The sequence below is a fragment of the Pelophylax lessonae genome (genome assembly GCF_965119305.1).
Source record: "Pelophylax lessonae genome assembly, chromosome: 10".
NCBI classification, from domain to species: Eukaryota; Metazoa; Chordata; class Amphibia; order Anura; family Ranidae; genus Pelophylax; species Pelophylax lessonae.
Window position 1 is genome coordinate 13,920,987 of NC_138777.1, and position 14,925 is coordinate 13,935,911.

General features: G+C 41.0%; 1 protein-coding gene across 2 annotated transcripts in view; it reads right to left on the bottom strand.

Annotated features, from left to right (window-relative positions):
* The window catches only part of MICAL2 (microtubule associated monooxygenase, calponin and LIM domain containing 2), a 398,277-nt gene that overhangs the window by 14,081 nt on the left and 369,271 nt on the right, over positions 1-14,925 (bottom strand). For both annotated transcript variants that reach the window (XM_082270277.1, XM_082270276.1), the window contains one exon: positions 13,475-13,568. In XM_082270277.1, the coding sequence (XP_082126403.1) occupies positions 13,475-13,568 (94 nt within the window). The remainder of the gene's footprint in view (positions 1-13,474; positions 13,569-14,925) is intronic.

Sequence of the window (14,925 nt, forward strand, 5' to 3'; positions counted from 1 at the left end):
CATCTGGTCCTTGGTATTCTCTATGGTGAACTTCCGCCGGCGGCCGATTCTTTCTTCGGCTCGCCGATCACACGGCGAGCCGATGTTCTGTCAAAAACTCCAACTTGCCGAGAACTCTAATCACATCTTTTCCAGTGACTCAAAACATTAAAGGTAAAAAATAAATAAATAAAAATGTAAAATTCAAAAGAAAAATTGAAAAAAAAAAAAATTAAATGTTAAAAAATGTGATTGATGACCAGGACACATTGCGGGAATATCCAATACAGGCATAGCATACTGTAAAGTGCAAAAATACACAAATGAGCCAAAAAAGAAGGCAACAAATACAGGTACAGATGGTGGTGGAAAACCAGCAAAGATTCAGGGAACAAACCCTTTTCTCAAGTTATGTCACATCTCAGGCTGGAATAATCGGGGGTACAGTCCATAAACTTTTTTTTTTTTTTAAAGGTAAAAAATAAATAAATAAAAATGTAAAATTAAAAAAAAAATTAAAATTTGAAAAAAAAAATATAAAATGAAATGTTAAAAAATTTCTTTGTTGACCAGGCCCCTTTAAGTCTTACATTAGGGCACATTGGGGAACATGGGGGGAACAAAATAGAAGGCAGCAGGCATGGATAAAGATGGAGGTAGAGGACAAGCAATGCTTCCGGAAAAGTTTTGGGGAATGAACCTCTTTCTAAAGCTATGTTCCACCTCCCCTCAACCTGGGTAAATCTACAATCTTTTTAAAATGTTGAATAAAAGTTATTACAAAAATAAATAAATAAAAATAAAAAAATAGACATTTTTAAAGAATTCTAAAAAAAAATTGTTTGTGACTAGGCCCCTTTAGGTTCCACATTAGGACACATTGAGGGGATATCTAATACAGGCATAGCATACTGTAGAGTGCAAAAATACACAAATGAGCCAAAAAAAAATAGACAACAGATACAGGTACAAATGGAGGTGGAAAACCAGCACCGATTCAGGGAACAAACCCTTTTCTCAAGTTATGTCACACCTCAGGCTGTGATAATCTGGGGTACAGTCCATAATTTTTTTTTTTTTTTTTAAAGGTAAAAAATAAATAAATAAAAATGTAAAATTAAAAAAAAAAAAAAAAAATTGAAATTGGAAAAAAAACAAACTGAAACATTAAAAAAATGTGTTTGATGACCCGGACCCTTTAAGTGTCACATCAGGGCACATTGGGGAACATGGGGGAGCCAAAGAGAAGGCAGCAGACAGGTAAAGATGGAGGTGGAGGATAAGCAATGCTTCTGGGAAAGTTTTGGGGAATGAACCTCTTTCTAAAGCCATGTTCCACCTCCCCTCAACCTGGGTAAATCTTGGGTACAGTGACAGTCCATACAATCTTTTTAAAAGTTGAATAAAAGTTATTAAAAAAAATAATAATAATAATAATTTAAATAAAAAAATAGACATTTTTAAAGAATTCTACTAAAAACAAAAATTGTTTGTGACTAGGCCCCTTTAGATTCCACATTAGGACACATTGAGGGAATATACAATACGGGCATAGCATACTTTAGAGTGCAAAAATACACAAATTAGCCCCCCAAAAAAGGCAACAAATACAAGTACAGATGAAAGGTGGAAAACCAGCACAGATTCAGGGAAAAAAAACCTTTTCTCAAGTTATGTTACACCTCAGGCTGGGATAATCTGGGGTACAGTCCATAAAACTTTTTTTTTAAAGGTAAAAAATAAATAAATAAAAATGTAAAATTATAAAAAAAAAAAAAATAATTGAAAAAAAAAAAAAAAAAACGAAACATTAACCGGTTGCCGACCGCCGCACGACTATATACTGCGGCGGTCAGCCCCGGCCAGGCAGAGTGACGTATCGGTACGTCACTCGCCTGTCACTGACTTGCGAGCCTATAGCGAGCGGGCGCGCGCCCGCCGAGGCGCGCGCCCGCCGCGGCTCGTTCACAGGCAAGTCAGTGCGTGTGACCGGCGGACTCGATGTCCGCCGGCCACACTACGATCGCTCCTGTGAAGGGAGAAAGACAGAGCAGCTTGTGTAAACAAGCTGCCTGTCAGTTCTCCCTGTGTAAAAGTAAAGATCTGACCGTTCTACTATGTAGAACTGTTGATCTTTGCTTTTACACCAATAGCAATGTCCCTACACAGTAGAAAGCACGCCCCTAGGACACACTTAACCCCTCCCTTCCCAATAAAGTTAACCCCTTCCCTGCCAGTGTCATTTTTGCAGTAACAGTGCATATGTATAGCACTGATTACTGCAGTAATGTCACTGGTAACCCCAAAAGTGTCAAAAATGTCAGTCAAGGGTCCGATCTGTCCGCCGCAATGTCGCAGTACCGAAAAAAAAATCGCAGATCGCCGCCATTACGCGTTAAAAAAAAAAACACCAAAAATGACAAAAATCTTTCTCTTTGTTAGTAAACGCAATAACTTTTGCGCAAACCAATCAAAATACGCTTTTTGCGATTTTTTTTACCAAACATAGGTAGCATAAAACAAATTGGCCGAAAAATGTTAAAAAATTTTGATTTTTACTTTTTTTTTTGGGGAATTTCATATAAAAAAATGTGAAAAATATTGTTATTTTTGCAAAATTTACGCTCTTTTTTTGTTTATAGCGCGTGATCAAAAAATCGCACAGGTGATCAAATACCACCAAAAGAAAGCTCTGTTTGTGGGAAAAAAAGGACGTCAAATTCGTTTAGGTACAGCGTCGCACGACCGCGCAATTGTCCGTTAAAGTCACGCAGTAAAAAATCGCAAAAAAACCCCTGGTCCTTTAGCAGCCAAATCCTCCGGGGCTTAAGTGGTTAAAAAATGTGTTTGATGACCCGGACCCTTTAAGTTTCACATCAGGGCACATTGGGGAACATGGGGGGGGGGGGAGCCAAAGAGAAGGCACCAGACAGAGGTAAAGATGGAGGTGGAGGATAAGCAATGCTTTCCGGGAAGGTTTTGGGGAATGAACCTCTTTCTAAAGCAATGAATAAGCAATGCTTCCAGTAATGAACTCCATTATCTAGCCATGTCCCACCTCAAACTGGGAAAATTTGGGGTACACTCCACACAAATAAAATAAATAAATAAAATAAATAAATAAATTTAAAATAAAAAAATGTAAACAATTTGTATAGTTATTACTTTGTGACAAGTTGTTTTTTTTTCCGAAACGCATGATGACTAATGATTTTATTTTTTACAATTTTTTTATACATTGTTTTAGGGAAATCTTTTATTTTTGTTACAGCAGCCTAATTTATTGCGTGGCTTACTTGCTACCTACAGTCCTTAGGGTGTGCCCAACTTACTTTCATTACGGAATGACTTTAATCCTTCATTTAATATATATCACTAGACAGCCCCACATTAGAAGGCCGAGCGGACAGCTGCAATGGGTTAATTGCTGTGTTAATAGATATTAGAGCTGTTTATTGGGAATAAAATGGCTCCGCTGTCTGGCAGCAAAGACACATCGCACAATCACACGCTCGATCTGCGTCCATTTACCATTCAGAGGAGAGATAGAGCAGCCAAGAATTAATGGTGAAATGACATTATTGTAATGTGTGTGTGTGGGGAGGGGGGCAGTAAATCACTCAGATCATTAGAGAGGAGGAGGGGGGGGGGGGGGGAATGTGCGTCTAGGAAGGGAAAATTATGGTCTGCTCCCAAGCAGTGTTAATTATGAGTTATTGTTGTAAAAGATGATCTGAAGGTAATTTTTGATCAGATTTTTCACATTTTGTACTCCTCACCATATATCATGAACAGATCGGAAGGTGCGCCCTCTAGTGGCTGGATCTATGGTCAATAGAGTTAGGGGTATCCCTTAAAGTGGACCCATCATCTGATATACTATATGCAGTGCATCCGGAAAGTATTCACAGAGCTTCGCTTTTTCCACATTTTGTTATGTTACAGCCTTATTCCAAAATAGATTAAATTCATTATTTTCCTCAAAATTCTACAAACAATACCCCATTATTACAACGTGAAAGAAGTTTGTTTGAAATCTTTGCAAATTAATTAAAAATAAAAAAGGAACAAAAAAAATCCCATGTAGATAAGTATCACAGCTTTTGCTCAATACTTTGGTGAAGCTCCTTTGTCACCAATGACAGCCTCAAGTCTTTTTGCGTATGATGCTACAAGCTTGGCACTCCTATTTTTGGGCAGTTTCTCCCATTCTTCTTTGCAGGACCTCTCAAGCTCCATCAGGTTGGATGGGGAGCGTCGGTTGCACAGCCATTTTCAGATCTCTCCAGAGATGTTCAATCGGGTTCAAGTCTGGGCTCTGGCTGGGCCTCTCAAGGACATTCACAGAGTTGTCCCATAGCCACTCCTTTGTTATCTTGGCTGTGTGCTTAGGATCGTTGTCCTGCTGGAAGATGAACCTTCACCCCAATCTGAGGTCCAGAGTGCTCTGGAGAAGGTTTTCATCAAGGATGTCTCTGTACATTGCTGCATTCATCTTTCCCTCAATCCTGACTAGTCTCCCAGTTCTTGCCACTGAAAACATCCCCACGGCATAATGCTGCCACCACCATGCTTCACTGTAGGGATGGTATTGGCCAGATGATGAGCGGTGCCTGATTTCCTCCAGACATGACACTTGCCATTCAGGTGCTATTCCTCCTTTGTTTCCTCAGACCAGAGAATTTTGTTTCTCATGGTCTGAGAGTCCTTCAGGTGACTTTTGACAAACTCCAGGTGGGCTGTCATGTGCCTTTTACTGAGCAGTGGCTTCTGTCTGGCCACTCTACCATACAGGCCTGATTGGTGGAGTGCTGCAGAGATGATTGTTCTTCTGGAAGGTTCTCCTCTCTCAATAGAGAAGTGCTGGAGCTCTGTCAGAGTGACCATCGGGTTCTTGGTCACCTCCCTGATTAAGGCCCTTCTCCCCCGGGCGGGCCCGCTCTAGGAAGAGTCCTGGTGGTTCCAAGCTTCTTCCATTTACGGATGATGGAGGCCACTGGGCTCATTGGGACTTCAATGTTGCACATATTTTTCTTTACCCCTCCCCAGATCTGTGCCTCCATACAATCCTGTGTTGGAGGTCTACAGACAATTCCTTGGACTTCATGGCTTGGTTTGTGCTCTGACATGCACTGATAACTGTGGGACCTTATATAGACAGGTGTGTGCTTTTCAAAATCATGTCCAATCAACTGCATTAACCACAGGTGGACTCCAATCAAGTTATAGAAACATCTCATGGATGATCAGTGGAAAACAGGAGCTCAATCCTAGCAAAGGCTGTGAATACTTATGTACATGGGACTTTTTTGTTTTTTATTTTTAGTAAATTAGCATCGCATTGTCATTATGGGGGATTGTTTGTAGAATTTTGAGGAAAATAAGGAATTTAATCCATTTTGGAATAGAGCTGTAACATAACAAAATGTGGAAAAAGAGAAGTTAGCACTCGAGGCAAAAAGGCTGCGTGCACCCCCCTCTATGAGATGTGAGTTGGGCCATTAGTATAGGTTGTAGGTCCGCCCCATCCTGCTGAGCTGCCTAAAGCAGCCCCCTCTTTTGCCTGCCCCTTGGCTTGGCCCTGACTAGTCACTCACTGTCTTCCATTTTACTGCATGCAGCTGTATTTGTACAGAAAATTAATGGTTTGTCAAGACAAGCCTGCATTTGGCTTGATTTGCCTGCAGTTAAAATGCCCCCTAATTGGAAAGACTGCATCTGAAGAAACACAGCACAACGCGAATCCGGTCAAACGCAGTCTCTGAACAGCCATGTGTGCTCCTCAGTAAAAGCCAAATGGGATTTTGTTGACCTGTGTTTGAGATGCGTTCCAACTATTAGCAAACCTGGTCAAGCACCCTCTCTCTTTCCTCCCCTGGTTGGTGTGAGGACACTTGTGTTGAGGGGTGTGGCTGTTACTCAGCTCTGCAGTGTGAGGACAAATGTGCTTAAAGTTGTGGCTGTTACTCAGCTCTGCAGTGTCAGGACAGTTGTGTTGAACAGTGTGGCTGTTACTCAGCTCTGCAGTGTCAGGACAGTTGTGTTGAACAGTGTGGCTGTTACTCAGCTCTGCAGTGTCAGGACAATTGTGCTAAAAGTTGTGGCTGTTACTCAGCTCTGAAGTGTGGGGACAGTTGTGTTGAACAGTGTGGCTGTTACTCAGCTCTGCAGTGTGAGGACAGTTGTGTTGAACAGTGTGACTGTCCCTCAGCTCCGCAGTGTGCGGACAGTTGTATTGAACAGTGTGGCTGTTACTCAGCTCTGCAGTGTGAGGACAGTTGTGTTGAACAGTGTGGCTGTCCCTCAGCTCCGCAGTGTGAGGACAGTTGTGTTGAACAGTGCGGCTGTTACTCAGCTCTGCAGTGTGAGGACACTTTAGCTGAGAGGTGTAGCTGTTACTCAGCTCTGCAGTGTGAGGGCAGTTGTGCTGAGGGGTGTAGTTGTTACTCAGCTCTTTTAGTATAGCCTACTGAAATGTGAGGGCTAGAAACAGCACATTGATGCCATGCATTGCACCAAAACATTTTACTTGTATTGTCAGCCACATTCTCTCTCTTCCTTCTCTACATAGGTCTGTGTGAGGACACTTTTGCTGAGGGGTGTGGCAGTTACTCAACTCTGCTAGTGTAGACTGCTGCAGTGTGAGAGCAAGAAACAGAATATTGATGCCATGCATTGCACCAACACATTTAACTTGCATTGTCAAACACATTCTCTCCCTTCCTACGTTACACGCATGTGTGTGAGGACATTTGTGCTAAGGGGTGTGGCTGTCACTCAGCTCTGCAGAGTGAGGACAATTGTGCAAAACAGTGTGGTTGTTACTTAGCTATATGTTCACCTCTGCGGTTTTTATTTTTTGCGCTATAAACAAAAAAAGAGCGACAATTTTGGGAAAAAAAATGTTTTTTTACTTTCTAAAAAAAAAATAAAACATTCCCAATAAAAAAAATAAAAAAATCGAATTTCTTCATCAATTTAGGCTAATTTTTATTCTGCTACATATTTTTGGTAAAATAAATCCCAGTAAGTGTATATTGATTTGATTGCGCAAAAGATATCGCGTCTACAAACTATGGGATATTTTTATGGCATTTTGTATTCATTTATTTTTTTTCTACAAATAATGGCGGCGATCTGCGATTTTTAGCGGGACTGCAACATTGCGGCGGACAAATCAGACACACTTTTGATGCTTTATTGGGGACCAGTGATGTTATTACAGTGATCAGTGATTACTACTAAAAATATGCACTGTCACTGTACTAATGACAATGGCACGAATGGGGGTCAACATCTGGGGCAATCAACGGGTTAACTGTGTGCCTAGGGCAGTGATGGCGAACCTTGGCACCCCAGATGTTTTGAAACGACATTTCCCACGATGCTCCACTACACTGCAGAGTGCACGAGCATCATGGGAAATGTAGTTCCAAAACATGAGGTGGCAAGGTTCGCCATCACTGCCCTAGGGGGTGCTTGGTAACTGTGGAGGGGGGGAGTTCTCTGACTGGGGGAACACAATATCTCTATCTTCTCCCCTGTCAGAATGGTGATCTGCCTTGTTCCGCCTCAGGACCATCTTACTGAATGGGCATGCTGGGCAGCTGCCCAGGGGCCCCACTTGCCCGGGGGGTCCCACTTGCCCAGCGACCCAGCCCCAGCCAAGCATTAGTCACGATTCCCGTGTGCATCCTGACGCTGAACTTAGCAGGAGGCAAGCGCCTGTCAGCCCTGCGCTGCTGTCAGACACTTGGGCCATGGAGGGGGAAGCCCACAACTGGAGGAATGCCTGTCTGCCTCCACAGGAACAGGCGCACACAGGACAGTCAGGTCTGACTCCCATCGGTGTGTGTGTTCACCGGACCCAGCCGCCCAACTTAGAAGCTGTCATTAGCCTGGCACTGCTGTACCAATAAATATCGCCTTATCCATAATTTGCATTTTTATTCTTGTGGGTGATTGTGTAGGCGGGGCCCCAGAGCACTGCATTGCCCGGGACCCTTTAACCACTTGCCAACCGGTCACGTTGACCGTACTGCGGCAAAGTGGTTCGTTATCGTCCAGCGACGTAGTACTACGTCGCTGGACTCCTCCCCCTGTAGGCGGCGCTCGCACGCCGCCGGAGGTGCGCTCCCGCTGTTTTCATTCACAGCGGGAGTTGGGCCAGGGGAGCAGCGGCGGCGGCCGCTGCTCTTCCCCGATCGTCGGGGAATCTAGTTTGGAGATCCGCCCGCCTGTGTAAACAGAGCGGGAGGATCTCCTCAGTGACAAGGAGTGACAGATTGCAGGGTTCAGCATAGCTGAACCTGCGATCTGTCCCTGACTCACACAGTCACCTCCCCCCACACACGTCAGTAAGCACCAGGCATACATTAACCCCTCCCTCTCCAATAAAATTAACCCCTTCCCTGCCAGTGTCATTTTTACAGTAACAGTGCATACATATAGCACTGATTACTGCAGTAATGTCACTGGTACCCCCAAAAGTGTCAAAAATGTCAGTCAAGGGTCCGATCTGTCCGCCGCAATGTCGCAGTCCCGCAAAAAAATTGCAGATCGCCGCCATTACTCGTTAAAAAAAAAACACCAAAAATGACAGAAATCCTTCCCTTAGTTAGTAAACGCAATAACTTTTGCGCAAACCAATCAAAATACGCTTATTGTGATTTTTTTTTAACAAACATAGGTAGCAGAAAACAAATTGGCCTAAAATTTAAAAAAAATTTTGATTTTTACATTTTTTGGGGGGAATTTCATATAAAAAAATGTTAAAAATATTGTTATTTTTTCAAAATAAACGCTCTTTTTTTGTTTATAGCGCAAAAAGTAAAAATCGCACAGGTGATCAAATACCACCAAAAGAAAGCTCTGTTTGTGGGAAAAAAAAGGAAGTAAATTTCGTTTGGGTACGGCGTCGCACGACTGCGCAATTGTCAGTTAAAGTCGCACAGCGCCGAATCGCAAAAAGTGGCCTGTGCGTAAGACAACAAAATCCTCCGGTGGTAAAGTGGTTAATGCTCTTAAGATGGCACTGTTCTGCCTGTCTTGGGAGCGATCGCGGGAGACCCAATGTCCGCCGGACTCGCTGATTAGCTCCCCCTCAGTCCAACCAGCGAGCGATCGCGCCTCTGGCGACGTGCACGCGCTACCTAGTGGCTATTGCACCAAATGACCTACAGGTACGTGACTTTGCCCAATAGAGCCACTTTGCTGCAGTAAATGTGGCCAAAGAAGCTTATCCTTTGTTGGGTAAGGTTCAGTTCACACCATGCAGGTGCGATGGAGCACACACTTCTCCATGCATGTGTTGACGAGTTTGTTGAGTGTTTTTTTGTGCATGTCTAAACAGGCATCTGCTTGCTGCATTTAGACTCCGTTCACACTGGGGCGAACTGTCAGGCGACCTGGTCGCCTGACAGGTGGCCTGCCATAGAGCAGCTGTGGACCCGTTCTAATAGGAGTGACACAAGTCGATCCGACTTAGAAAAAGGGTCCGGAGCTTCTTTGGGGCGACCTGGAGCGACCTGCATTGACTTTAATGATATGAAGTCCGTGCCGGCCGCTCCGAGGTCGCGGTGCGAGCTGCGCACCGCGACCTGTGAGGTCGCCCCGGCAAGTAGCGTCCCCCAGTGTGAACGGGGTCTTAGGGTGCAATTTAAAACAAATGGCACCGCAAATGCAAAACGTGCGTTTCGTAAATGCGTGCAAAAATATGTGCTTTTGTGCTCATTCACAAAATGCCCCGGGGTGAATGGACCCTGATCTTTTGTAAAATTGCACTGCACTGAAATGCATGCTGCTATGGCACAATGCGTTTTCATGCATGTGAAAATGCCTGGGTTAGCAGATGCAAGGGGGGGGGGGGGGGGTTTGTGTATTAGAATGGAGGCAACAGGTTTTCCAGTTAGGTAGGGGGTGTGCACCTCCCAGCATGCGTACTTAAGGTGGGTTCTTTGTTGCAGTAGTTGAAGGGAACAAGCACGCTGTTGGTCGTGTGAACGCATCTTCCCCTTTCCATTCGGTTGTATCCAGAATTGTACAAATAAATCTTTGCTACTATAAAGTCATCGCTTTCTCTTCAGATGCAAGGGGGTGCCATTAAGAATGTGCGCATTAACCACTTGCCGACCAGCAACCGCCGATATACGGCGGCAGGTTCCCGCGAATCGTCGTACCTGTACGGCGGTCCGTGGGAGCGATCCTGGGGGGCGTGCACCCCCATTCGCCAGTGGGGAAGCTGAGGCGCGGGGGGCCGCGATTGCCACCAGGCACCTGCAATCGCTCCCCATGGAGAGAGAACGGCAGTAAACACAGCAGACCGTTGTTCTCTCAGGAATCAATGCAGAGCTTCTGTGTTCCTCCTATTTAGGATCACAGGTCTCTGTGTTGATTTCATAAGCCCATCCCCCACACAGTTAGAAAACACCCCCTAGGCTCACATTTAACGCTGGATTAACCCCTTCCCTGACAGTGTCATTATATCAGTAACAGTGCATATTTTTATCACTGATTACGGTTGCAATGTCACTGGTCCTCCCAAAAGTGTCAAAAATGTCAGTTAGGGGTCCGATCTGTCCGCCGCAATGTCGCATTCCCGCTAAAAAAACGCTGATCGCCACCATAACTAGTAAAAAAATAAAATAAAAATTACATAAATCTTTCCCCTAGTTTATACACGCGATCATTTTTGCTCAAAATACGCTTATTGGGATTTTTTTTTTTAACCATAAATATGTAGCAGAATACAAATTGGCCAAAAATTATGAAGAGAATTAAATTTTTTTTTTTTTTGAGAATGTTATACAGCAGAATGTGAAAAAAATTGTTTTTTTTTCTCAGAATTGTCACTCTTTTTTTGTTTATAGCGCAAAAAAAAAAAAAATAAAATTGCACAGGTGATCAAAAACCACCAAAAGAAATCTCTATTTGTGGGAAAAAAAGGACATTAATTTTATTTGGGTACAGAGTCGCACGACCGCGCCATTGTCCGTTAAAGTAACGCAGTGCCGAATTGCAAGAAATGGCCTACTCATTAAGGGGGAAAATCTTCCAGTCCAGAAGTGGTTAAAAATGAAACCACTACTGCACAAACTACTAAAGGATAGTGCGATTTTTGTGTATGAAAGGAAAGTGCGCAATTTTTTGCACATGCCTGCCATGCACAAGTGTGAACGTATTCTGCATTCAGAGATCTAAGCGGAGCAAATTATCTCTGTAAAGGGAAGAGGAGGAATTATACAGATGATTCCTCATTGATTTCTTGCCAACCTATATATATTGCATTCTACATAATGAGACCCGACCATTTCTAGAGCTAATTGCGCAAAGATTAATGAGCCACTTATGAAGTCAGGAGGTCACTATGAATATGGATAATTGGGTTACACTCCTGAAGGGGCACTGACACCGCCCGCCCAGGACTGACCAATAATCGTGATTTAATTAGTCACTGATTGCCTTTCATTATGATACTCCAGGGTGTCGTCCTTTTCGAAACAGCTGCGAGTATTACAGCGCCACAGTGGAGTCACTGCAATTTCAGACGTCCCTTAAATAATGAGCAGTGCAAATGTTTGCGCACCGATTAATGCAGAACTTCAGCTGGACCCATAACAGACTTAAAGGGTAATTCCACTTAAAAAAAATTATATATAAAAAAATCAATTAGAATAACATAATTATAAATATAATATATAATATACAAATAAAATACATAAATAAAATATAAACAAAAAATAATAACAAATAAAATAAATACATAGGAAAAATATAATAAAAAATAATAACGAAAATAATAAATAAATATACAATTCCTAGCTACACTAACCATATTTGTGATTAAAAAATACCTACTTGGCCCAGTGTGAATTGCAGTGGCAGGAATCTGCACTCTGTGTCTTTAAAGCACGTATGTCAATAACTGCAGCACTCTAATATCCTAAAATAAGTGCGCTGTCCCTTTAAGTGATCAAAAATGAATCAAACATATAATATGAGAGAATGAATCTACATAAAGTGCTGCTAGTAAAGACATTTTTAAATTTATTAAAATTATATTATTAATAATTATATAACATTTTAAATTATTAAAAAGTCTTCCTGCAATTTATTTTGAGCAGTGTGTGTATATATATATATATATATATATATATATATATATATATATATAAACATATATATATAAACACACATATATATATATATACATATATATATATATATATATACACATATATACAATTAGAGATTCAATCCCAAATCTTGAAATGATCTCTTTGCTTTAAAAAAAAAAAAAAAATATATATATATATATATATATATATATATACATACATATATATACATATATATATACATACATACATATATATATACATATATACATACATATATATATACATACATACATATACATATATATATAATTCAATCCCAAATCTTGAAATGATCTCTTTGCTTACGAAAAAAAAAAAAAATATATATATATATATATACATATATATATATATATATATATATACATACATATATATACATATATATATATATATATATATATATATATATATATATATACATACATATGTATACATATATACATACATATATATATATATAAATACATATATATATATATATACACATATATACAATTAGAGATTCAATCCCAAATCTTGAAATGATCTCTTTCCTAAAAAAAAAAAAAAATATATATATATATATATATATATATATATATATATATATATTTTTTTTTTTTTTTAAATATTATACTAGTTTATACATTTATTTATTTATTCACTTGCTGAATTTTATGTATATTCATTCTATTATAATAAATATTTTGATTAATTTGTGAGCACTTAAAGAGATTACACACTGATTTTTGGTAATCATACCCTATATTCGGATATTAGAGTGCTGCAGTCCTTGACTTACATGCTTTATATACACGGAGCACAGGTGAATAATTTACAATACTATAGTGTCACCTTAAATGTACTAAAAAAGTTGCTCTACTATGGGCCCCCGTACAATTGTACCCAGCACCATACAAAGAAGCGCCATTTTAGCACCTTGCCCGCTTCTCCTCGAAGAGCTTTCTTCAACCTAACACCTTGGATCTGAAGAGCTTCTCTTCCGTCTCTTATAGCTGTTCTTTTCTGAAGTTGTTTCAATATATTTCATGGTCCCTTTTTTTTTTTATGCCAATAGAGTTTTAAAAATTGATATTCAGTAAAAAAAAATAGTAGTTTTTAAAAAAAAGTGATGCCAAGTGGCTGTAGCTTTCCTGTCCCCCGATACCCACCCCCCCCTCCCCCCCACCCACGATTATAAACCTCCTTTTTTTTTTTACCATCAGCCGTCAGAGCGGTAGTCGAGGTCACCTGTACTATAGCATCACACAATAGCACCTTCTTGTTTCTTAAGTACACTAAAGAAGTCTCTCTCCTATAGGCCCCGTACAAAGAGTGCTGTTTTAGCCCCTTACCCGCTTCTCCTCGAAGAGCTTTCTCCAACCTGACACCTTGGATCTCAAGAGCTCGTTGCTTCTCCTCCGTCTCTTGTAGCTGACGCTGTATTGTCTGAAGAAAAATAATCACTTGTTACAATGTTACTCTTGTGTGTGCCGACTAATTCACATGGCATACGCACGGTTCTTGACGGATTCTTGGAACACCATACAATTGGGGACTCTCCAGTCATTCTGTTTACTAGCGGCCCTCAATCTCAGGTTAGAAAAACACGATGCATGGCTTTTCTATTTATCCCTTCCTCGCTCTTCTTTCTGAAAGGGCCTTCAGAATTATACATTTCCTTTTCAGTACAGAGTTTGTAAAAGATCAGAGATGAGGTGTAAAGACGTTCATTCTAAAGGGAATCTATTATGTATTACCAGTGGGAACACATTCCTGAACCATTGTAGTAACATTGACCTCAGGGTCATTTGGGGTCCTTGGTATACCAAAGATTAGCGATTAGGCACAAACAGGTTTATTTTGAAGGAAAGTTATTATGTGTTTTCACTGGCAATACATTTTTTGATTTATCGTTGTAACGTTGACCTTGAAGTCATTTTTGATGTACAGTAAACCCCCGCTCCATCGCGGTTCAGTTTTTGCGGTCCCGGTATATTGCGTTTTTTTTTGGTAATGTTATTTTACTATATAAATCATTAAAAATGAAATATTTTTGTGTTTTCCATAGCTCTTGCTATGTCTCTCAGTATCTTTTATGTGTTTAAATGAGTTTCTATTGTTTTAAAAGTGTGTTTAAAGACCTTAAAATGCTTTTACACGTACAGTGACAGTAAAAAAAACATGCCTACAATGCATTTTAATAGGGTTTTTCTATTTCGCGGATTTTCACTTTTCACGGCTGGGTCCGGAACGTAACCCCCGCAATGGAGGGGGGGTTTACTGTACTTTCAGTCTATCCTTGCAGTTCCATGTTACAGGGTTTCCTAAATGGCTTTCTAAAAACTCCCTCTAGTGGCCATATGCATATGAGGGAACTCTGTAACTAACTTGCATGTACAGAAGCCCAGAAAATCAAATATTTCAAATGCTTCAGGATTTCCATAAACAACATGCACTTGCGGTGTGCCTTTGAACTTGCTATCAAATATTACTTTATAAAGAAGAGTCAATTACCTAGCAGAGACCCCTCCATGTTGCCATGTTACACTCTTCTCCTCTTCTGGGTGTATTTTATTAATGTCTGCTGGCCCAGCTCCTCCGTCTCTCCCCTCGGCTCCCTACAATTATTATCTGCTGGCCCAGCTCCTCCGTCTCTCCCCTCGGCTCCCTACAATTACTCTCTGCTGGCCCAGATACTGTGCCCCTCCCCTCACCTCCTTACATAACCTTTTATGTAGCTGCTGGTAGAGGGGTGAAGAGGAATTCTATAGAGCAGGCAATAGGGGTATTGAATTTAAGCAGA